Raw genomic sequence first — 25,101 nt, 5'->3', positions numbered from 1 at the left:
CAATTTTTTGGCATAAAAGCTCTTCTAAAGCCTGTATATGATTAGAAATAGCAAAGGGAGATTAAACATCTATTTATTCTATGAAAAAGAAAACAAACAAAAAAAACCATTGGAGGTATTCTTAGAGGATAGTATTAGTTTTGTTCTATTTTTATTAGAGACAGTTATTACAGACAGTCTAAAAAATCCTAAGTGCTGTTCTTCATTTTCAGAAGGATAAGAAAGGAAGAAAAAAATTAACTGCAGTCTTACATATTTTAGTATATGCTAGACCCCAAATGGATCCTCTATGCTTATGTTTCATGGAAGTTTTTAAAACTATGTCATATTACATTATAGTTGATATCTACGATTTAATATCAAAGACAGTTTCATATTAAAACATCTTTCGGAATTTAGCTGCCCATAAGCAGCACAGTAAACAGAATCTCTGAGGCTTTACTCAGTAAAAGGTAACCTAGGCAACATTTTGTGTGTTAATTTTCTATGCTTTTCACAGTTAACCTCTTGCAGAAGCAATTAGGCATGCACATTATAAACTGTTCAATTAGCCACTTAATTGCAGCAATGAAAGTCACAATGAAAATTATATATTAAAGCCGTAGAGTCTTTATTGAAGTAACATTAAGGAAAAGAAGTTTTGGTAAACTGGAAGGAAAACAGAGATAAACCTTCAGAAACAATTTTCAGTTAGCTGCAAAAAGAATAAAAAGAGCAAGATAGGCAAAAGGAAAACCTCCAGGGAACACTTCAGCAAACTTCTATGGTTCTCAGAATTTCATCAATTTTTAATCAGTAATTAGCTTGTTTCAGAGTCTAAGCAACATATTCACTAAGACCCACATAGTACCTAATGTTGATGTCTTGAACATATACCTGGAGATCTCCAATTGTGTAAGAAAATAACTTAGATGAACATAGATGTACAAGGGTAGATGTAAATTTAACTCCACATGTTAACTCACTGTACATCTTCAGATATAAGACTTCAAATAAATATCTGTGAAATATTTTTTTTTCAAAATAAAGCTGGAAATCTTATTAATTTCATTCTTTGTTTTTACATAACAAACAAATCAGAATGCCAGAATGTGTTTCTTTTTCTCTTCACTAAACATTTTTAATTTATTGTTCTTTACAAGAAAGAACCCCCAAATGCTTAAGCTACACTCACTGTCCAAGAACTAAATCTGTCAATTGATTTTGAAGAAAATTGTGCTTTTGATAATTTCTTGTGGACTCTTAGAAATTATCTGGAAATTCTATACATCACACAATTCCCAATGTGAAACTGTGGCAGATCAACATCTTCAATCTAAGACCATAACATCATGCAATAAAAATTGTTACTCCACTTCCCTGGTCCTTGCTTGGAGTGGTTATCTAGCAGTCTTTGGCTTTTCACAAGTCACGGAAGTTTTGGCTTAAAATGTGAACTCAGCAAATGTGGCTTTGGGAATGGATGGGTTTCTGCTCTCTGTACTAACCAGTTCTGGGTATTCACTGCACCTTTCCTTTCCTTACTTATTTGCTTGCTTTCTCTCTCCAAACAGTAAATTAATAAGAAGTGAATTGTATGGTGGAAATTCTCTTCACACTCTGGAACTCAAAAGTCACCCCCAGCATTGCCACTATTCTTTGTATACAAGGAGACATGACTCCTTCCATGTGGATGCTTGGCTTTACCTTAAGGTTCTCCCTCGGAACTTGTTTTGAGTAATGGTAGACCTCAGCTAGTCTCCATACTCAGTATCTTTGACTACACCACAGCAGACCTAACACCTAACAGGCCTTAAGCCAAAATCAGGTATGCTGGAGAAAAATACATGGAGTCCTTGGACCTCCCTGATGCAGGTGAGCTTGTGGCAGCCAAAGCTGGTGGGATTTGCAGTGTTCAGAAAAAAAGAAGCCTCTGCCAGCAGTTCCTATTCTGTGATCTACCATACTATTTCCAAGCAAAAGGTTCTGCACAGTTATGACATGAACATGAAGCAGTTCAGGACAAAGGAACTGATTATGCTCCCACATCAAAAAGGGTGACCAAATGTCCTGGGCAATGCTGGGGACTTGCACTACAACAGAGACAAAGATAAAGAACTGTTCCTCACAAAGATGGAGACATCCCAGTCATCACTGACCAGTGTGGAGAGATATACAGAAGCAAAGCAGATAGTCTTCACTAGGTCCACCACCAGAAGATGCTGCAAAGTGAGAATCTTTTGAATGGTGTTTATGTCACCGCTGGCTCTTATGGTAAGTGAAATGGGAGCCAGGGACTACAAAGCATGTAGTAAAGATGGTTACTATACACATCATAAAAGTGCCCATCAGGCACAGATTTATTAGATTAGACTCAAAATCAGAAGTTATTTAATAACTGCTACTAATCACTAGATAAACTTCAGTGAATATATACACAAATTTTTCATTAGAATTGTGACAAGAGCCACCTTTTTTTGATATATTCACCTACATAGCATGAGATGTAAGTGTAAAATTATATGTAGACAGATACCAGCAGATATATTCAAAACTAATGTGAGAGCTCCTTCCCAGAGAGTACAGCAACAGTTTAAAATATCCACCATTCAAAGTCTTGGACTGTACTATTCCTGATACTAAGAGAGTTCTGTCATATTAGTCTAAACAAAATTTAGTCAATATTGATCATGCAAACAAAAGAGATTTCAGAAGTTCTCACAGTCACTGAACAAGTCTTTTCATTAACCAAAATGTGAGAACATGTAAGAAAAACAATACTCAAGAAAAGTAAACAGAAAAAACAGAAAAAACAACAGAAAAAGTAACAGAAAAGTTCTTGCACAGAAAAATGGTATTAACTTCAGGAATCTTATAAAATTCAGAAAAAATAGCAAAAATATCAGCAGAAAGGAAGATAAGTAAGTATTGTTACTTTCTGGTCTTCTAACTTTGAAAGAAAAGGTCTAAACAAAACAGAAAAAAAAAAAAAAAAAACAGAAACTTATTGCCACAGCAGAATTAACATAAAAACAGAGACATGCAAAAACAAGTCCTTTGCTAGCATTGCTTTTGCTCCTCCGGACTTTCAAATCCCTGTGGACTTTGGGAAAGGAACTGATAGTCACAGGCTAAGCTGATTAAGCCACTACAGAAGCAATCTGAGCAGTGAACAGTCAGTTTTGACAGTGCCATCACAGTGTTTACTGCAATTTTCAAAGTGTAAATTTCTTCTAATGCATCAGCTTTAGTGCTACTTCTTAGTTTCTCCTCTCTCAGCTCACCTAATCCACTCCCAATATAACTCCAAACAAAAAATTGAGACACCATGGTAACTAGCAACTATTCCGTACATGTTTATGCATATTCTGAGAAGCCCAATATACAACCGTTATCTGGTTCTTCATGTTCACGTTGCCACTTACATATGTCTGCTGCTTTCCACACTACAAAAGGTAACCTAAATTCTATCTATCCTCCAATCCTGATTACCTTTGCAACAGGTGACAATGACGCCAGTCTAGCAGGAACTGCAAGCTATCTCACCTACTGCAAAAAGCAGGTGAGAGCCAGAACCTTGCTGGGCCACATCACATTTGCTCTGCCAGATGTTGAACTGCAAGGCATAAAAAGGTTTAATTACACCTCTAACATATATCTCTGAGAGCATTCTACCAAACACTTTCCTGTTAGGCTTTTAGCAGTTCTGGGCCTCTCAATACAAGTAAAACATTGAGGTGCTGAGCGTGTCCAAAGAAGGGCAACAGCTGGTGAAGGGTCTAGAGATCAAGTCTTATGAGAAGCACCTGAAGGAGCTGGAGTTGTTTAGCCTAGATAAGAGAAGGCTCAAGGGAGACCTTACCATGCTTTACAACTTCTTTAAAGGAGGTTCTAGAGAGGTGAGGCTCAGGCACCAAGGGTAAGACAATGGGAAATGGCCTCAAGTTGCACTAGGGGAGGTTTAGGTTGGATATTAGGAAAAATCTCTTCGCTGAAAGGGTTGTATGTCATTGGAATAGGCTGCCCAGGGAAGTGGTTGAGTCACCATCCCTGGAGGTCTTCAGAGACATATAGGTAATAGAATTATTAAGGTTGGAAAAGACCTCCAAGATCTTCTGGTCCAACTGTCCCCCTACCACCAATATTAACTACTAAACCAAATCCCCCTACCACATCCAGTCTTTCCTTAAACACCCTTAGGGACAGTGACTGCACCACCTCCCTGGGCAACCCGTTTCAATGCCTGACCACTCTTTCTGAGAAGAAATGTCTCCTAATTTCCAACCTGAACCTCCCCTGGCGCAACTTCAGGCCTTTTGTGGTTTAGTGGTGGACTTTAGTACCAGGTTAAAGATTGGACTAGATGATCTTAGGGGTCTTCTCTGACCTAAATGATTCTATGATTCCATAACGGTAATGTGCCAGCTTTGTTAGTTTCAGTGAATTACTTCTTTCAATACAATTTAATCATTCTGTTCATGCACTTGTCTTTAGATTGTTATGCAATATGCAGTTTAACCTTCAGATGTTTTTATTACATGCAAAAATGAATCAAAATCGATATTTTTGAAGCTTCCATTATCACCAAAGATCAGAAAAAAGGTGCTGAATAGACTTGAAGCCAAATACCTGAAGACACAAACAGATTAAACTATGACAATAGCTTGTACATAGGTAGCTCTTCTTACAGGAAAGTCTAAAACATTTTCCAGTAGTAGATGTCATTATAAAGCAAAAACACACAAGGAGTCAAGACCTCCAGGCACCATGTGTCAGTGTTTCCACCTTCAGAAATCCTACAATGTGGACCAGACTTAAAGATCTCACTGCATGTCAGCATGAGACAGAGAACAGACCCTCCCATCAAAAGCTACAGGGAAGTCTACACAACACAATTCTGTTCTGCTTTTTCTTGTTCTCCAAAGAAAACCTGACTCTATCAGAAATTTACATCATTTCCTGTTTAAAATCCACTCCTACCCCACACAAGAGAAACATTTATGCTATGTTAAATTTTGCAATGTGTATGCCAAAGAAATTGATTAATGCATAGTTGCTTTTCTATTCTGATTAAGATGTCCAAAAGCTCTGAGTCTAGTTGCAGTAACTGTAGAATCTGCATTTTGTCTTTCTTCATTAATACAGCAGCACATGGTTCCTGACCACAGTGATGAATTTGTCAAAAGTTTTGATGATAGATGATTGATAATAGATATTTTCAATGATTTATTGATACAAAAAATAAGTTCACAAAATTTAGGGGTAATTTGTTTGAATTATGAAGACACTAGTTTCTACTGTCTTTCTTAACAAAAAACTCTATTTCAGAAATGGATTTTATGTATCAGTTTCACTAAAATACTCTGGAATCAGATACTGAAGATGCATTAGCATCTAACATAGGAGAAAACTGCACTCCAGCCTTTAAGGAGGTCACAGCAAAAACCCCAAAGAGTCCACGTGAAGGGGAAGGAGAATGTTCATGGTTCACAAAAAAGATGACAAATAATCAAAAAAAAAATAAAAAGTGTCAAATATTCTTCTCTGCCTTGTGTTTTTTTCTTTCTTCTGATAAATACACTCATGGGTTGTAAGCCAGCTTCATGATTCAGCCTGGCTCAAATCCTGAAAGCCTAGGCTTGGCAAACATCGGTGTTACTTTCTGACCTGGATAAAGAATAAATACAAACCCCAGGCTTGGAGCAAAGCGATTTTCACCCACAGATTAAAACTGAAAAAAGCCTCTCCAATATACGCAGCACACACACGCATGCACACACAAAAAGCCTTTCCAATATACGCATCACACAAAAAAAACTAATTATAAAAGATTTTCCTTGACATACCCCAAAAGTTTGGATGACAGTTTTAAAGATATACATCTTTACTGGTCATAGATTCTGAAGCAAGTAATTAGGTTTCATACATTCAAATAGAAAAGTGTCAGAGAGCAAGCAGTCTAATAATGATATGAAATCTAAACTGCCAACGATTCTGGTCTCCTTTTCATTTCTTTAATTACAATATCAGGTTGCCATACGCTAGCTAGCTGAAGAATGGCAGAGCTGGAAAAGAAGACCATTTATATTAACCAAGACGAAAAGAAGCAAAAAAGATTATGAACTACCACTCACTGAATACAGAACAGCATATTTGATCAATAATAGAGTTCTTCCTCCTTCTTCAGTAATTACCAAACATGCACATTCAGATTTATAATGGAATAGGTCATATAAGCAGTCCAAGGCATGAAAGTAGGAACATCAAGTCTAGCCATGATTTCCAGGCTACCCTAGTTTGAGAGAGGCATATTTAATCATTCACCATGCCATGGCTTGTGTTGGTTTCATACAGGGTTTTCAGCTCCTACAGCATCAGAAGAAGTGGCTACTAAGAGCAGAAGAAATCAAGTGCCCCATGCATTTCAGGCTTTTAATTTCACTTTCACTGGTCCTTGGGACATATGAAATCATTTTGTTCTAAGAAATATGCTGCTGAAAATCCCTGTTGTAACCACCCACGTCAGAAATAATTCCAAGTATCTATTTGATTCTTCTGCCTAAATCCGCCACTGCAAATACAATCTAACTATCAAATCAAGTCAAGAGATTATAGTCTTAGTAAGGTAAATCCCATGGGATTCACATGCACTAGCTGATGTACAATAGTGTAACACAGATAGAGCTATAGTTACTATGTTTAATTTCTGCAAAATGTTTAAGGGAAAGGTTGGTAAACTATTTTTAAATGAGTCTTGCTTTAGAAAGGATTTTTCTAATCATAGAAATTTAAAGAACATAACATTGAGATGACGAAGTTTTGTCATTATTATGCTGTAAACTTGAACTAAACCCAGAAGCCTAACAATATATCTGCCCAATGAAATAATTTTAGTGTAATGGATGGGCAAGGAAAAAGATGTCTAAAGAATATGCTTAAGATCAGTATACTATTCTAAGTCCTAATCATAATGCTAACGTTGCTCTGAGAATTACAATAATTTAGAAGATTATATGGTTGAAACATGGGTACCATGAAGAATGAAAATCCTCTTTTAAACTCAACAGCTCAAATTTGAAAATTTGTCCTTTAAAAATTCTTTTTAAAAGGGTTACTGCTATAGGGATGCCTGGCATACACTATTGGGATATTATTATTTTTTTATTTCTTTTTAAATTAAGAAATTCTCTCAGGAGAGCATGTCAGAAGGTCATACTTATAAGAAAATATTTAAAACTTGCTAAACACTGAAAATATAATTGTAGTTATAGCTTATACAACTGCATGTTATTGTTTTTGTAAATAAAATTCAGCAGCAACACATGGATAAATGTTTGCATGTATCCATAAAATCCTAGTCCAATTTTGTAGTGAAGTCTTAGGGCAAACCATCCAAATTTTGTGTACTTATTTATAAACATATCTCTATGAAAGAAGAGATCTTCAGTTTCAAAAGCTGTTGTTGCCATTTATGTTTGCACATTGTAGAATATCACAGGTTTGCAATGTGACAGCAGATTTTTTTTCCTGACTTATTTATATAATAGAACTATAGGGAACAATCGACAAAGAAGAAAAGGTTTTTTGAACAGCCTACCATAACAATTATATTTGTGATTGTTTTAGTACATCTTAGCCACTTTTCCACTTCAGTAATGTCTGAGTTACCTTCTATAAATAATGACAAGAATGTTAACCTAGCAGTTGATATTTGTACACTGAATTTGTACATCAGCCAAGTGCATTTGTCCTGATTCATGCTATGTCTCTTAGTCTTCAAGGAACAGATAAGCATTTTTTACCTGCTGATGTATTTCTGCATTTCAAGTAATCTTCAGTTTTTGATTTCTATTTAATTACAGATTGTCTATATTCTCAGCCTGCTCTATCAGCGATCTTAAAAGCGTAGCAAAGCAAATCTTTTTTACATAATGCTCACAGTCTTTTCAAGAACTATTCAAAGCAAGCTTTCAGACCTTTAAAATGCTCAGTATTCCAGGCCACAAAAGTAATGTTAAAATAAATTATATGAGAACACATATAGCTAGAAACAGAAAATTGCATAAAAGGGCTTTTGGAATTTTTTCCATTAGCTGGCCTGTGCTTTTTACATAAGCTAAAGGAAGTATTTTGCAAAATCATTCAGATTTGTTCATGACAATAAGAGTAAAGGTTAAATTGTAAGGAGGTGATACTTGCAAAGAGCCAAATGTATCATTTTTCAGACCATCTGTGAATGGAGAGTCAACTGCCATGCAAAACAAAAGTTGACAGGATGCAAATCAGTCAACAAAAATTTCTGAACAAACTGTCCATCTTCCATCTTCCAGACCATTTATGACTGGGTCACAAATCAAGCAACTTAAAAGTAAAGTAAAGAAACGCTAATCATACAAGCAACATTTAGGCTCAGAAAACAAATAAATGAAAAACAACAACAACAAACAACACAACAAAACATAACAAAAAATCCTCCCAAAACTTTCCTCCCCAATATCACAAAGGTCGTATACACCACGTGGTGCACCAAATTAAGGAAGACAACAGGGAATCTAAACAAACCTGCACTAATTATGAACCCAGACCTCTTAGTCCAGCTTGCAATGTCAACATCTTAGGATTTATTTCCTTTCTTGCAGTGGTCAAAGTTCCATTCCAGCTTCTTTCCTCAGAGTAGGAGAGCAGAGGGAGATACAACCTAAGAGCTTACCACAAAAGCTCAGCTAAACTACTGGAAAATAAAGGTTCAACACACCCCATCCAATTAATCATAGTAGGATGATGGTGACCCAGTTCTGGGGGGCAGGAATAGGCACTGTGCTAGTCTCCTTTCTCAAATAAAGAAAAAATGTTTCTCTGAGTGCCACTGTGCCTTTATGGATCTGTGAAACAGAGTTTTCCGTGCAGCTGCTCAGAGCCTAGTGCAATAGGTCAGGAAACACATGGTTCACATTGTCTGTCATAACTTAGGAAATGTTCAGTGCAAATACTTTTTTTCCTGAGTGGCCAACTTCTCTAGTGAGCTTAAATAATAAATTAATTTAGGAGAGGGGAACCCATAAAGAACTGTTTCCTAATTTTCTGGTAAAGTGAGAAGAATCATCATTTTCCTCTGACACTTAATTCACAAAAGCAGGGATCACCTGATTTAAAAAAAAACAAAAAACAACTTCATCTTGAAGTCATTGTTTCAATTCAAAGTTATTGCTCTATTGAAACTGTAAGGGGAGATTCAACTCAATTTGAAAGTGAATATTTAGCCAGTTACCCAAAATTGCTAAGCAACAATTTTGTTAAATTCAAAAGACTCCTAATTCAGGAACAAAGATAGAAGTCTATTGAAATTCACTGCAGAGTAGGTGAATATTCGGGGGAAAGGAATAGTATTCAGGGTTATCAAATTAGAAGGAAGATTCCAAACAAATTAGTCTTAATCTCTATTTTCATTTCCCTACTGAATTTTCAGTAAAATACTGTCTGGCAGGAGAAAACACACAAATGTCTCACAAAAGCAGCTTGGTGAACACGTGTTGAAAATACAGCCTACAACAGAAGGATGTTTGCTTCTGCTGTGGCATTGTATTCAGTGTACTGGGTTTATGTGGCAAGGTTTTGGTAGCAGGGAGCTGCAGGGGTGGCCTCTGTGAGAAGAATCCAGAAGCTGCCCCACGTTAGATAAGGGCCAGTTTCAGCCACCTCCAAAAGGGACCTGCCACTGGCCAGAGATGAACCAATAAGTGATGTTGGTTGCACCTCTGTGAGAGCAGATTTAAGAAAGGGAAAAAAAAAACCTGCTGCACAACAGCAGCTGGGAGAGAGAGAGGAGAGAGGAGCAGCCCTGCAGCCCCCAAAGGCAGTGCAGCAGGAGGGCAGGAGGTGCTCCAGGCAGGCAGCAGCAGTTCCCCTGCGGCCTGTGGAGAGGCCCCTGGTGGAGCAGGCTGTCCCCCTGCAGCCCATGGGTCCCACATGGAGCAGATCTCCACCCTGCAGCCCGTGGAGGAGCCCCTGGTGGAGCAGGTGGATGTGGCCCAGAGGAGGCTGCGGCCCATGGAGAGCCCCCGCAGGAGCAGGCCCCGGGCCGGAGCTGCAGCCCGTGGAGAGGAGCCCACGCAGGAGCAGGGGGTCTGGGGGGAGCTGCCGCCCGTGGGGGACCCGTGCTGGAGCAGTTTGCTCCTGGGGGATGGATGGACCCCGTGGTACGGAGCCGTGTGGGAGCAGTTCCTGAAGAGCTGCTGCCTGTGGGCAGCCCCTGCAGGCTCAGTTCGGGAAGGAGGGCATCCTGTGGGAGGGACCCCACGTGGAGGCAGAGAGGGACTGTGAAGGAGCGGTGGAGACAAAACTTTAGGGACTAAACAGCCTCCATGGTGCAGTTACCCTGCACCACTTGGGAGGAGGACGTGGAAGAGGGTGGATGGGGCAAGGTGGTTTTATTTTTTGTTTCTCACTTGTCTAGCTTGTTAGTACTAGGTAATAAATTTCTCTAATCTCCGTATGCTGAGTCTGTTTTGCCCTTCACTATAATTGTTGAGTGATCTCCCTCCCTGTCCTTCTCTCAACCCTTGAGCCCTTTTCATCCTATTTTCTTCCCCTTTCCCTTTGAGGAAGGGGAGTGAGACAGCGGCTGTGGTAGAGCTCGGTTGCCCAGGTGAGTAAATACACCACAGTCAGACCCCTGCAGCCCCACAGAAGACACTCGCTGCATTGCAGCCAGCCCGGCAGGTCTTGCTGCAACATGAACACTAGCTGTGTCTAACTCCAGAAAGGACATCTGGGTAACTCCTAAAAACTCTCCTGCTGCAAGGAAGGAAAGCTGGTTGGTCTATGCTTCTGGGTAACTGTTACATAACCATTTTTTATGAAGAACAGTGTAAGGTTTAGAGTAAGTCAATGATTATTTCCCACCCAGCTTCACTTCCAGCTCTTCAATCAAAATGTGGAACTGAAGGAAGCTATGCAATATTCAGGTCTCAGTGCTTATCAAACCCTCCTAAGTCTACATGAATTGGTCTGGAAATCTCATTATAACATGTTCCCAAGAGGGAACTAGTAGTCACTTTTCCAGTTTCTGGCTAAAGCCATTAGGTAAAACAACAACAACAAGGGGAAAAAAAAAAAAAAAAACAACACTTGGTTGTCATGCATAAAAGATCAGGGGAGGATACCAATTCCCACATGAATCCTTTTCTTTCTTGGAACTAAACATTGCAGTTCCTGACCACAAAGCGGGAAGTGGGAATGGAGGTACACAACCTAAACAGGATTGCTAACCATGCCTGGGGCCCTGATGTCACTGATCGGATGATATCCCATAACTATGACAGGAGTTCCACGTGGAAACCTGCTACCTAAAGCATTACGGTTAAAATTAAGGCCATCTTCCAACTGCTTAGAAATAGTCTTTGCAATACTCGTGACCCAGTTGTGCCAATCTACTCCTGTGAAACGCAGGACTGAGTTAAGCTACAGAACAACAGACGGTAAAATTCTTTGCATCTCAATTACCAATTGGGATATCACCATCATGATTTTTTTTTCAGGTCTGGATTCTTAAGGAAGAAGTTTGACAAAGCTTTTCCAGTACAGAGGATGAGATGTTATAACCAAGAAAATTACTGAGTGCAAAATTACTATAACTAGTACTAATAGCAATGTTTATGCCAACATACTGAAAATCAAATTAAAAAAAGACACAAATTCTCTGGTTTGACTGTAGACATGGACTACATGTTTGACTCAGCCATAAAGAAGTATATACCTTTTCAAAGGTTGGCTTGTGACCATTGATATAATATAAAATGTTGAGTACAGTAATAATACAGAAGTGCACTACCCTACTATCCACATGATGTAGAGTCCATCTCGACATCTCTGTCAGATATCACTCTTCTTTCACGTAACATTCACCATGGCAAGGAAATCTCTCTCTGCCTCTCTTCTCACAATGGAAAAAGAAACAGTTCACACATCTCCTTTACTAACCTCACTTAATTCTAATGTCCCCTTAATAATTTCCATATTAACTTTACTTCCTACTCCAGAATCTGTTTTACAAAGCATAACTGTGTAATGCTAAATTATTTTTCCTCTGTTCAGAATTGGGAAAATACCCCCTGAACAGTATAGCTGGTATCCTTGAATGTGGAACTAAATATTCACATCAATCTGTGTGCAACACGGTAACTAATAAGGAAATACTATGTATGATTAAAACATAATTTATGTTTCTACATGCTTTTCCATTTCAGACATCAGTGGAATCCCACTGGGATTGTATACCTTCATAATTTTGCATGGGTGCGACTCCCAAGTCACACTATCCAATTGAAGTGCTGAGTGCACCACACTGGCAACAATATGTGAAGCTACAGTGCCTCCTCTTGTCACAATCATATATATCACCACAGGCACACGGACATACAAACATACACCTAGGATCTCTCTTGTATCATTTGGTACAAAGTGTTATTCCCTTATTCCAATTCCTTATGCCAAAACAAACAAAGTAAACCAAAGATACTGTGACACTGGGAGCTGGCTAATAGTTTGAAGGCCTGCAGAACAGCACCACTGGTCACAACCTAAAATAAGCTGAGCAGCTCTCACTAAAAACCTTTGCTGAACTTTCTCATGCTAATTTTAGCCTTTTTAAATAAGCAATCAGTCATAATCAATCTGTGCTTGATTTCTCAAAATGGAAAGGCCTTCACATGACACAGTGTGTCATTTGGGTCTCTATGAAACATGAATTACTACTTTTAGCTGATTGTTCTCTGTCTAATAGTGTGACAGTAATCAAAGCAAGACTAACGTGTCCAATTCAGAATTCACAGGACTCATCTGGCATACCTTCAGTACTTATGCAGCTTTCAAGAGAAAATTTGTCATTCTGGTAACCATAGCTATAATTTACAAAAGTCCATTTCTATTTGTTATTGCTGTTACTATTAGGATAGTTTACTGCAGACAAATACCTGCAGCACCTTTGATGAGAACTTTCTGTATTCATTTTCACATCAAAATTTCAACACTGATTATCCTCATCTGCGTTCAATTACTCTACAATCAAGGTTTGGCAGCTTTATATCAGACGTGGTCAAATACAGTACAATACATAACTACAAAGTACAAATGGCCCACAATAATTTATTCCTGGCATTGATCATGAATGCAAAAATAGCCAAGTCAAAATAACTGAGACATTTATACTGTACATTTTTCTGTACATCTTTTCCATCACTAATGCATAGCTAATGCATCTAATTAGTGCACTAATGCATAACCGATTATCAGTGGAAAGTATCATAAATCTTTTTATACATAGTTTAAAGGCCATGATTAACAATGGAATATGACACCTCCATAGACAGCAACCAACTGCAGGACCACAGATCCAGAACTCACAAACCATATTAGATGCATAGTCAACAATGGAGACTATTTTTCAGTGGTAGCATGTGGAAGTGACAACAGTAGGTACTTTTGAATGCCCAGGCAGATGGAATTGCTTTAAAGAAAGACACTGCTTGCATTTAGCAGCTTCAACTAGCAATCAATGGTGCAGTTTTTGTGCTTGCTTTGCTGAGAATCTGCTGCAGCTGCAAAGGACTGTCTGATCACTTCTGCAGACATACAAAGAGCTGTGGAAAAAGCAGATGACACCAGAAAATTGCTGGATAAACAGGCCAATCAGTTTTGCTACACAAAAACCAAGGGCAATTTAGATCATTTTTCTGAACCATTACTGTAATCTATAGGAATATCCAGTGAATATTATAAGGATCTTGGTTATACTTACTCTACATAATGAACATGAAGACTGACTGAGTGATCTTTTGAAATGTTCTTTCATAGGGTAGAAGTTTCAAAATTCAAAGGCCTTAGGAAAAATTCTCTCTCCTAAACAACACTTGGGTAAATAGCTCAAGTCAGTTAACTTACCACCAGAGATATGTTTAGGCAATTAATTGAAAGGGACAGTACATAAGCAATTCATTTTTGTATAGATGCTTTGAAGCTTCAAGCTGTTATTTTAATTACTCTTTTAAATCATTAGAATTATAAAGAATAAAATCATCTTACCTCCTTTGCTAACATGGGGCCAATTTTCCTACATACGAATCATGTTTGTCAGAGATACTCCCCCAAAGACTCTTTTTTCCTACTTCTTTCTCACTTCCTCTCCTCTCCCTTTCATATGTGTTTTAAAAAACAAATGCTTATACTGAAGAAGCCAGGCCCTCCTGCCAACCACAAGCTTCCATCCCACTCCTATCCTCTCTCATAATATGTCACCTTGTTCTTGTGAAAAATGGTACATTCTTTACAGTGCAGATCAGCATGCTGTAGGAGGAAGAAGGCAGCTTTGCAGCATGCTGGAAATACCAAAGTACCCAAGTTGAAATGGGATGGCAGAGTTACTGGTTAAAAGATGCCATGCTCATGAGGGAATAATATATACATCTGTTTGCTTGGGATTAAGTATTTGCTTCTTGTCTAACATTTGTTTTCCATGTCAGGAGATTCTGGGTTTCTAATTTTATTTGAGGAAAAAATATGCTTCTTTAAGTTCTTTTAGCATTTCTGCTAAGACTATACTAAGTATTGAAGATTAATTTAGACCTTGAATTTAGGTTTTGTCAAAATAATCTCCCTGAAGCCCATGTTCAGTAGAAAAGTTTCAAAATAAAATGATCAATTCAAGATTAACTATTTATCTTAAAATTGTGTTAGACTTTCTTAGTAAAGCAGAAATTTATGTTTGCTATGTTCTTAGATACTTTTTGTTTTATTCATCATTCACCAAGGGCAAATCATGCCTGACCAATCTGGTGACCTTCCATGCTGGAGCGATTGCATCAGCTGATAAGGGAAAACTGAACAATGTCATCTGCCTGGTCTTCTGTAAGGCCTTTGACTCAGTCCCACACAACATACTTGTCTCCAGTTTGGAGAGACATGGATTGGATTGATTGACTATTTGATGGATAAGGAGTTGGCTGGATGGCCACATCCAGAGAGTTGCTGTCAACAGCTCAACATCCAGATGATCAGCAACAAGTAGTGTCTTTCAGACGTCTGTGTTAGGACCAGTATTGTTTAATATCTGTGTTAATGTCATAGACAGTGGGACTGAGTGCATCCTCAACAGGTTTGTGAATGACATCAAGCGGCGCAGTGTAGCAGATACTTCACAAGGACGGGATGCCATCTGGAGGGACATGGACAGGATTGAGAAATAGGCCCATGTGAACCTCATGAAGTTCAACAAGGCCAAGTGCAAGGTCCATCACCTGAGTCAGGGTAATCCCAAACAAGAATACAGGCTGGGTGACAAGCAGATTGAGAGCAGCCTTATGGAGAAGGATTTGGGTGTGTTGGTGGGTGAAAAACAGAACCCAAGCTGGCAATATGCACTTGCAGCCCAGAAAGCCCTTGTATCCCGGGCTGCATCAAAAGGCGTATAACTAGCAGGCTGAAGGAGATGATTCTCCCCCTCTACTCTGCTCTCATGAGACCCCACCTGGAGTACAGCATCCAGGTCTGGGTCCCCCCGCACAAGAAAGACATGGACCTGTTGGAGTGGGTCCAGAGGAGGGACGCAAAGATGATCAGAAGGCTGCAGCACCTCTCTTACAAAGAAAAGCTGAGAGTACCGGGGTTGTTTATTCTGAAGAAGAGAAGACTCTGGGGAGGCCTTATTGCAGTCTTTCAATACTTAAAGAGGGCTTACAATAAAGCTGGGGAGAGACTTTTTAGAAGGGCAGATGGTGATAGGACAGGTGGAATGGTTTTAAACTAAAAGAGGGTAGATTTAGATTAGATATAAGGAAGAAATTCTTCCCTCAGAGGGTGGTGATGCATTGGAACAGGTTGCCCAGAGAAGTTGTGGGTGCCCCATCCCTGAAAGTGCTCAAGGAGAGTGACCTGGTAGGTGTCCCTGCCTATAGCAGGGGGGCTGGATTTACATGGTTTTTCAGGGCCTTTCCAACCCAAACCATTCAATGATAATATGATTCTACAAAAACAGTACAGCATTATTTCCCTAATTTGTCTTCATCCATATAACTGCTCAAGATTTGAAGTGAAATTATAATCTCTTCTAGTCACACAGAACACTTTCATAGTTTATGAATATTAACATGTATGATGACCTGCATGCAAAGCAAGCAGGTTCAATAAATGAATGATAAAATATTATTTTTCTTTAAAAATCAGTGCATGATACTCTCACAGATCTTGAGATTGTGTTCTGATTCTGTGCAAAATTGAGAAAAATAAAAGGAGAAAAAGAAGCAATAACATGTTTGAAGGGATTGTGAAAAGATAAACCAGGCAAATTCACAAGTTCTACAAGCAACAAATGAAAGAAATAACCTTATTATATTCCATATAATACATTGTTTTTTATACAGTGCTATGCTGTGGGTGCTGTATAGATTATACTGTTATCAATTAATTCTTGTAATATTCTGCAACAATTTTTTTACTGTTAAACTACAAATGATTGAAGAGATTGACAGGACATTCATTAGGCTGAGATTGCTGAAATTAATTTTTTGATGAAACTTTTCTCTACAGAAAAGAAGAAGGCAGACATCAGAACAGAGCTGCTAGGTACCTTTGTGTTGCTTATTGGAGCTGTCTCTGATTCAGCCAGAAATCAAGAACCACTTTTCTAGAGGCATGAGGAAACAGCTCAGATAGCTAATGTCCCTGAGCAGGTATATGTTCTTGATTGCTCAGGGTTTATCCACCACTTTGAGAAGCATGTGGCTGAACAGAAGTGCTCAGGAGCGAGGAAAGAGAGTTTGAGGAAATGGAGATGGTAGTTCAGAATAAATAAAAAATACATGTCCCTACAACAACTTGAATTTATACTAGTTTACATCTAGTCAGAAAAACTGGTTATCTTACACTGTTCTAGAGAAGGATGTTTGCATAACTTTCAGAAGAGTCCTGTTCCCTAAAGAATGAGCTTTATTGCAACGAAATAAAGCTGTTAAGATCAGAGAATAAAGTGACTTTGGCTTGCCTGTTTCTATGGTAGAAGATGTTACTATACTACCCTATTTTTATGAATTGGGAAGAAGAATGAAGATACGGAGCAGCCTATTAATCGTGACAGAGCACTACAGCTGCAGCAGCCTATGAACCATCCAGCCATTGGTCACATAGTTCAAAAGAAAAAGGACATATAAAGGACACAACAAGTTGTGTTTGTCCCTACTGTGCATATTATCATTCATGCAGGCACCAAGCTGTCTACCTGTGGTGCTTAATTTAACAATTTCTACTTTCACTTTGTATTTCTATTTACCTTTATCATGTTGCTAAAATAAACAAGTTATATGCTAATTTTCTGGAAGGGTGTAGCCAAAAACATGAGTAAGATATGTAGAGATTACTATTAAACTAGACAGATGGACTAGAACAATAAGACAAGAAGTACAGCTTACCATCATAAATGCAGCTACCTGTACAATAACTATAATTAATGGCATCAAAATCAGTATGTTATAAAGAAATGCTGAAGGGCATAAGAACTTGAGTCATTCTGGTTCAGCGATCAATTCCTTATCTGCAGGAAGCTCTGCATGCTGTACAGCAATGCAGTGGTGCCCACCACTTCCTTTTCAGCAGCTCATAAACTGGTGCAGCCTATCTTGTGGTGGGGCATGTCTGGGCCTTGATAGCCCTATTTGTGCATCTCCTGCACCCAGACAACAAATTAACCCAAGAGATGAGGGTGCCCTGACAACACTATCAAAGCCCCTGAAGCACAGGATTGATCCCCACAGTGTGGGTGGAGCACACTGAGAACTCTGCCAACATGCACTACATTCAGACTCCATCCAAAGGGGGAAGTACAAGGAGATCTGCAGTAGCCAAAGTACTCAAATGACCTTCACCTTTGGCTTCCCACCCAGCCCACTTGCTGGCTGCAGCCTGCAGACAGGAGCAACATAGGCAGCTTTCCCCCAGTTTCTTATCTAAAGAAAAGCCAAGCTATCATATGACGTGGGAGAGCTGTTCAGAGTTTTGCATACTTATCAATATACAAACTTACCACTGCATGGTGACACTAGTTATAAAATATTATGGCCAACACTCTCTCAGGGGATGATTAAATATTCCTCATGCCTGGCTCTGGTAGAGTGCATGACTGTAGGACTTTCTGATGTGTCTGTTAATGTACTTGCTTTGACACATCTCTGAACAGTTAAAACTGGAAGACGGAAAGAAGAGAAGAGCTAAGAGGTCTTGCCCTGGGAAACCAAACCAAACTATCCAGAGACAGACTTCAGCGAACAGTGAGAATATAAGATGCACAGATGATTCTTACTTCCTAATATTTTTCCACAAGCTCCAACTGTTTTCTGCTACTGAAGCTGTTAAATTTGCCTATCTAGTAACTCCCAGTGACTCTCACTTGCATGCAGCTGTCCAGTTTTTGAACCTGGGTAAATCTCTCGCATTCACAACGTACTTCAACAGAATCTCACAGGCCTTCTATTCATTGCACAAAGAACCAGAGACTTGTGTTTATTTTGAACCTTGGCCTCGTGAAATTCATTGGATGCCTCCTACCTCTGGCATCAGAAATGGCAACAAATGCCTATTAACACTCCCTGTGGAATCCATGATTTTACAGAATTTTCTCATCAGTCCTTCAAGTCATCTCTTTTCTGAACTTCAAATGCACAGAAGCCATTTTACAATTCCAGTCATCCTTGAGTGCAGTCTCTGAACCTTCTCTAGTTCTCCTTCCCTCATCTCAAAGATGATGTATCACTACTGTACATAGTATTCAATATACATCAAGGCCAGGCTGGATGGGGCTTAGAGCAACCTGGTCTAGTGGGAGGAGTCCCTGAACGTGGTGGGGAGTTTGGAATTAGATGATCTTTAAGGTCCCTTCCAATCCAAAGTACTCTATGATTTTATGATTCTACACATTCAAATTCTGAATTTATACAGTGATAGTATAATGGTCTTCCCTGTTCTGTTCTCTGCTTCTTTCCTAACCATTCCTGATGTTTCCTTTACCTTCTTGGCTGCTGCTGAGCACTAGGATGGTTTAATAGGACTACCTGTTATAATCCTCAGATCTCAAACCTGAAAAATAATGCTGAGCACAAAGCCCATCTTTTCACTTGTAAAGCTTGGACTGTTTTTTCTCGTGTGCATTTACTTAGTATTTATCAGCATTGAATTTCATCTGCCATTTTATTTATGTTCCATGTAGGACTATATTAAAGAGCACACTTTACAGTATCTGCACCAAAGAGGACAAGAACCAACTGGAAAAAAAAAAAAAAAAGAAGAAGCATAAAACATAAAACTCATTCACTACTGAGACCTGACTCACTGAGGGATCATGTCCATCTGAATGACAAATCTTCTTTTTGTTTTTTACATTAGCCAGTAGATGTAAGTAGACTTTTTATGAAGAACCAGCATAAAAAGCAATACAAAAAAAGTAATTATAAGAATATTAGAGCTGTTACCTTCCTTTTTCAGTGCTTTGAAATTCATTCAATTGCATACTTGTAGATTTTATTTATCCTCACACTTAGGTGACAAGAATTAAGATGTGCTTTTAAAATACAAAAGCTGTAATTGTTAATTGTGTTGGTCCTAGTGGAAAACAGGGTTTTTTACTTTTACTGTATTTTGTGAACAATTTGTAAATATATTCTTATATATTCATAAAGCAAAATGTGTTACTAATTCGTTGGTAATGACAGATTCCAAAGTCAGAAGATATTAATCTCTTCAGAAAAAAAGTATTAAATACCTGTTTGTGTGAGGTTTATACAGTTCTTAAAACTGAATGTAACTCTTGTAATCACCCCAAAATCAAAGAAAGTATACAAGGAACACTCATTCATGCCTGTCCAGAAATTGTTTTAGCATGATGCCTACTCACTCATAAGCAAAATGCACACAATGTTAGACATAGTGGATAAATGTGACAGATAGAACATTAAACAAAATAAATATGATTCTGACGTAAGTCTATGATTGGTTTATACAGTGACCATCCAAAATCTTGCTGAACAGTTTAGTAAACTTAGAGTCCATAAAACATAGGCGCAAAGCCCACAGCAGTTTCTTGAAAGTATGCGGTACAGTATGAAGACCTCACTTGTTAAAATTTGTGTTTATTCTAAAACCTTTCCTTCTTTAATGTAGATATAAGGAAAGTTATCGACAATTCCCCAGAGCAGAGTGGTGGAGAAACAGCTAAAAGATTATTTTACTATCTGGTGACAAAAATTGCTTCATGGGACAAAATTTTCAGATTGCTGCAGCCTGAAATGCAACAGAGTAGATGTACCAGAACACCCTAAGCTGTTTATCCTGTTAGTCACTTTTGTGGGTCAATTTCTCAGTGACCTTTTGATTTGCAGTAAACATAGACTTTCTATTAAATCTGGATATTTTTATTTATTTATTTATTTATTTGTTAAGCAGAAGGTTGTAATACATAAGGACTTTGGAAATATTTTTTTTTTCAAATGAGAATTTGGTGAATGGATTTCCTTACTTTCATTCTTTCTTAATGCCATTTTTTCAAGTTGCTTTTGAATGTAACTGAACTGTGTATTCAAGTCAACTCAATCATACAATCACAATTCTACATTCTACATTGCATTTGTGAGATAAAACCAGTGTTTGAATTTCTCCTATAAAAACTTACAGGGTTAAATACTGTTTTTTATTAAGTACTGTAATATAGTATTTTTTACCTTTAGTTCAGTTTATCATAATTTCAAAAAGTTTTAAGAAAAACCTTTATATTAAATGAGATACACATTATAAATATTTCATATTGGCTTCATAATTTGAAGCCAAGGCTCCAGCCAAGATAGGGCACCAAGCAGATTAAAGTAATAAATAATAACAAAAGCTATTTGGGATTCAGGTAAATACTTTCCTAAGAAATATTTACCTTCTGAGACGCAGGTATCTTATTGTTATCTCTCTTTGTTACAGTAAATTTTTCTCACCTGGTGGACTCCCATGCCCTGCTGCAGCTGTGGCAATAGCAAAAGCAGAAGCAGGAGAAACAGCACAGTGACTGTTGTCAGCAGTTTGTACTGTAAAGAGAACAGACAGAGAAAGGTTGACAGCTACTACAAGCTTTTAATTTTTCCAGGTTAGGTGACAGTAATATTTGAATTCTTCACTAATGTTTATATATTGTGAACATTTTCTATTGTCACTGTCACAGGATTTTACATGAAAGGAAATAAAAATATCACAATGATATTTGTGATTTGAATTTTATTTCCAGGTTGTTATAATTGATGTCACTATGGAAAAAAATTAAGACATTGCCAGGGATGAGGAATAAGAGAAACAATGGTACAGAGGATCAACTGTAACAAAAAATGATGTTAAAGGACTAAGCATCTTAACCAATCATGATGAGATTTACAGATTTTCGAGATCACTGCTTAAGATAAGTACAGTTCTGCAAAATTTCTCAAGATTTCTATATAAGGAGTTCTGTGAATGTTGATTCTGATCAATACTTGGATAATATAGTACTGTTCCTCCCAATTTCCAGCTCCAAAATCTTGCCATCCCACTGTAACCATACCCAATAACAAAAGATTACTGTTGGTTTAATATTGAAGTGTCTCAGTAACTTAACAGTTGAGAAGAATCTGTTCTGTTTTTGTTTTTATAATCCCAGGCATCAAACAACTGCCTTGAAATCTGGCTTGTGTGAGATGACAGCATTTTAAGTATTCATGGACATAGCTCACAGCTCTGTTAATGATTCTGAATAGCCATGTGAGAGCTATTTGAGGAGCTCCAGCTCTCACTCTTCCTCTTCAACTGAGCAGTTTATTCAAATTTTGGAATGAATAATGCGATACCATCTGTAAATTTTCAGTTTCATACAAGGAAACAGACATAGTCATTCCCCATTGACAATAATGGGTATTGTGTATTTCATGATTACATATGGTGTCCAAAATATGTCCCCTTAGTAGCTGAAAAAATCTGTAAAGGTCTTGAGAATTTTGTGAGAATAAGACTGATTCAGTATTAGTACATCCTGTTCAATCTATTAAAGAACATTTCATCATACACAGAAATCCAATATGCTTCCAAGTCTCTTGTTCTAACTGTATTGACTGCCATAATTCACATTTTAATGCTTTTATTTTTATACCTGAGAAATAAGGAAAATACAAATAAAACACATTATTCAAAGATTATTCTTTTCTAGTATTCTGCAAAGATTACAGCTAAAGTATTTAAACTCTTTAAAATTACACAGAGCAGTTTAGTTTCATACCTCCTGATTGACGATAGCGGAGATGACGTGGTGTTGAGGGGGATCTACATGGGGAAAGTTCTGTAGTATCCACTGCTGAGGTGCTTTCAGGAATAGTCCTGTCCACTGACACAGATTCTAGAACTGCTGCTTTAAAAGAAATTGGATGTTAACACTGGGATGATCGCTCATATTTTACAACTCATGGTCATTGGGAAAAAAGATATGTGGCTTTAAAGTATGCTTTTTTAAATCACAGAGCATAGTCAGATTATTTTGTTTTAGATATGAAAATAGTGCTGCTCTGCAGAGAACACAGAGTACACAGGTGATTCAGGACTCTCAGTTTATGAACACCAAAAGATAGAAAGTCTGCAAATAATAACCTCGAACAATCTGAACTGTACTCCAATGACACAAAAGGATTTGTGTGTCAAAAGAGGCTTCACTGAAAAAAAAAAAAAAAGAAAAAAAAAGTCATTAATTAATAGCACTTTATACCAGTGTTTAAACACCAAACCTTATACACATAAATATTATTTAACACAAAATTGTTCACGTTTAATCTGTTTTTTATCGTTGTTATATAATAGTACATTGAAATGGTACTGCTTTTGGAACTTGCCATGCATCTTCTGCATTAAGAAGATTCAGCAATAATTATCCTCTGGAAGGAAAGTTTTGTACCTACGACATAGTCAAACAAAAGCTCATAAATAAAGAATTTCGTGAAAAACAGCAAGTTCTCAGTTTTAAAAATAGTTTGGCTATGACTGCAATTTAAGTCAGCAGAATATCCAGTGGAATGCAAATGTAATAAGGATATGTGAAGTCATGAGTTTCATATGAGCTCATGAAAAAGAACCTTTGTTGGATAACTGTCTATAATCAGAAAACTGCCTAATAAAAGGGCCAAACAACACTGCAGAGCTGATTAGTCTATGGAGGCATTCTTCTGTCAGAAGCATAATGAAAGGAATGATCATAACTACAGAATAGCAAAAAGAATACCTCCTAAACAAGGGAAAACCAAGTATTTTCAAAACGCTGACAAAATATGTTCTACATTTGATACAAATGACAACTGTGCCTGTAGTACTATAAAGTAAGTACTATAAATATAGAAAAATATAAATAAACTTTGGAAGTGGGTGAAGGAGGTGAAAATTCCAGAATGTAAATGGACCACATTCAACAAGAACAACCTCCACCATAACAATAAGTCCTGGGAAACTGAATTTGTACATTATATTGGATTAGCATAAGCCACCTGTTTTTCCAGAAATCTGGCAGTACCAGAGCAAGAGTATTAACCATAATGAGATGGTGTCTCCTGATTAAATAGAATTGGTCTCCTTACCCAGAAAATTTCTGAAACCAAGAACCATGTCTGAATGATGTGGAATGTGTAGATTGTCATTCTGTAGTTCTTCTGATACCCATTTCCATTCTCCTTGTGAGATTTCTTTTTAAACTTACTCCTCTTCCTGAATATGCTACAAGCAGCCTTGTGACAAAAGGACTTTCCCTTGGAGAACAAAGCTAGCTAGTTGCAAATTCCCCCCAAATGTGTGGAAACTGTTCAGTAGGAGATCCCCAAAGGAATTAGAGACTGCCATTTAGCAATTAGATGAGATTCTTGCCATTTCCGAATGTCCCTCATACTGCCCAGATGACACTCCCAGCTTTGACAGACTGGAATGCAGTATGTTAACACCTCTGCGATAATGCCTGGTGCTAACAGTAGACCAGAATAATCTATTCTTTAGTAGGTGTACACTTAAAGTGTAACAAAAAATGTTATATCTAAGACTGCAGTTACCTATATAAAATTAATCTTAATGCATGGCCTGTATTTTGGAACATGCTGTCACATTGATTTGAATGTGGTTACCCTAGCATACCAGAAGAATTTGCCCAACCCTACATAGTAAATAATATATTTTATTTTGTATGTTAGAGGCTGTTATGCAATTCATTTAAAAACATCCAGCATACAGAAAAGTCATGTTTAAATATAACAGCTGATCAGCATTTTATGAAAACATAAAGAATTGGCAAGCATATACTCCTAAAACACTAACGTGGCTAACTTGCCTGATGAAAAGATTGTGTGTTAAATAATACATTATACCATGTAAAAATAATGCATCAGTAGGAAGGAGACATAATGCTTCAATCATATTTTTCTTAGTTTACTTTTCATAATTTTTTTTCTTCTTTTCTCTTTGGTTTCATCGATTTCCAACGTTAAAGTGATTGTAAATAAAATCAAGGCATATTCAACTCAGACTTGCTCAGGTTGTAGTTCAGGCCCTGGAGGACAATTTCTAAACATGAGTTTTAGGAAGAAAACAGTATTTTTGTATTTCCTCATTTTCTGCTTAACATAACAACAGTACAAAAAATTAGTATAGACTTTTATTCCAATTGAGAAGACCATCTCTCCATTCCCAAACAGCGATGAGAAATAACTACTCACCCATGCATCCTACGAGATTAGAGCTACTTTCTTGCTTCGAGCAACTTAAATGACTATGATTCTATGTGCAATGCTCCCATTCCAGATGTCCACAGTGAGGTTTATATCAACTAGCTTTATCCCTCTGAAAGTAATACCTATTCTAAGGTGTCTCACAGAGGCCATGGTGGAAAAGAGGCATTTGCACAGGAGCAATTAATCTTTTTTAGATGTCTACCTTCTGGATTGATAACAATCAGGTGGCATGAATCTCAACAATGCACCAAATGCTCACATACATTACTTGTTCGGATTAGTGATGAAATCCTTCTGAAAAACTAGCTCTGCTATGTAAACATGTTAA

At 37.7% G+C, this 25,101-nt stretch overlaps 1 protein-coding gene across 2 annotated transcripts in view; it reads right to left on the bottom strand.

Moving 5' to 3' along the window:
• RASGRF2 (Ras protein specific guanine nucleotide releasing factor 2) overlaps nucleotides 1-25,101 on the bottom strand; it is a 157,923-nt gene that overhangs the window by 35,908 nt on the left and 96,914 nt on the right. Inside the window, exons 16-17 of one of the 2 annotated variants that reach the window (XM_035567542.2) lie at nucleotides 22,298-22,423; nucleotides 20,994-21,083 (exon numbers count right to left, since the gene is read on the bottom strand). In XM_035567542.2, the coding sequence (XP_035423435.1) occupies nucleotides 20,994-21,083; nucleotides 22,298-22,423 (216 nt within the window). Of the gene's footprint in view, nucleotides 1-20,993; nucleotides 21,084-22,297; nucleotides 22,427-25,101 lie in introns of both variants that reach the window. The other variant, XM_050716437.1, reaches the window with a different exon arrangement.

Source organism: Cygnus atratus, chromosome Z (assembly GCF_013377495.2).
Source record: "Cygnus atratus isolate AKBS03 ecotype Queensland, Australia chromosome Z, CAtr_DNAZoo_HiC_assembly, whole genome shotgun sequence".
Lineage (NCBI taxonomy): Eukaryota > Metazoa > Chordata > Aves > Anseriformes > Anatidae > Cygnus > Cygnus atratus.
The sequence above is the reverse complement of the archived record's forward strand: the minus strand, read 5'-3'. Positions and strand labels throughout refer to the sequence as shown.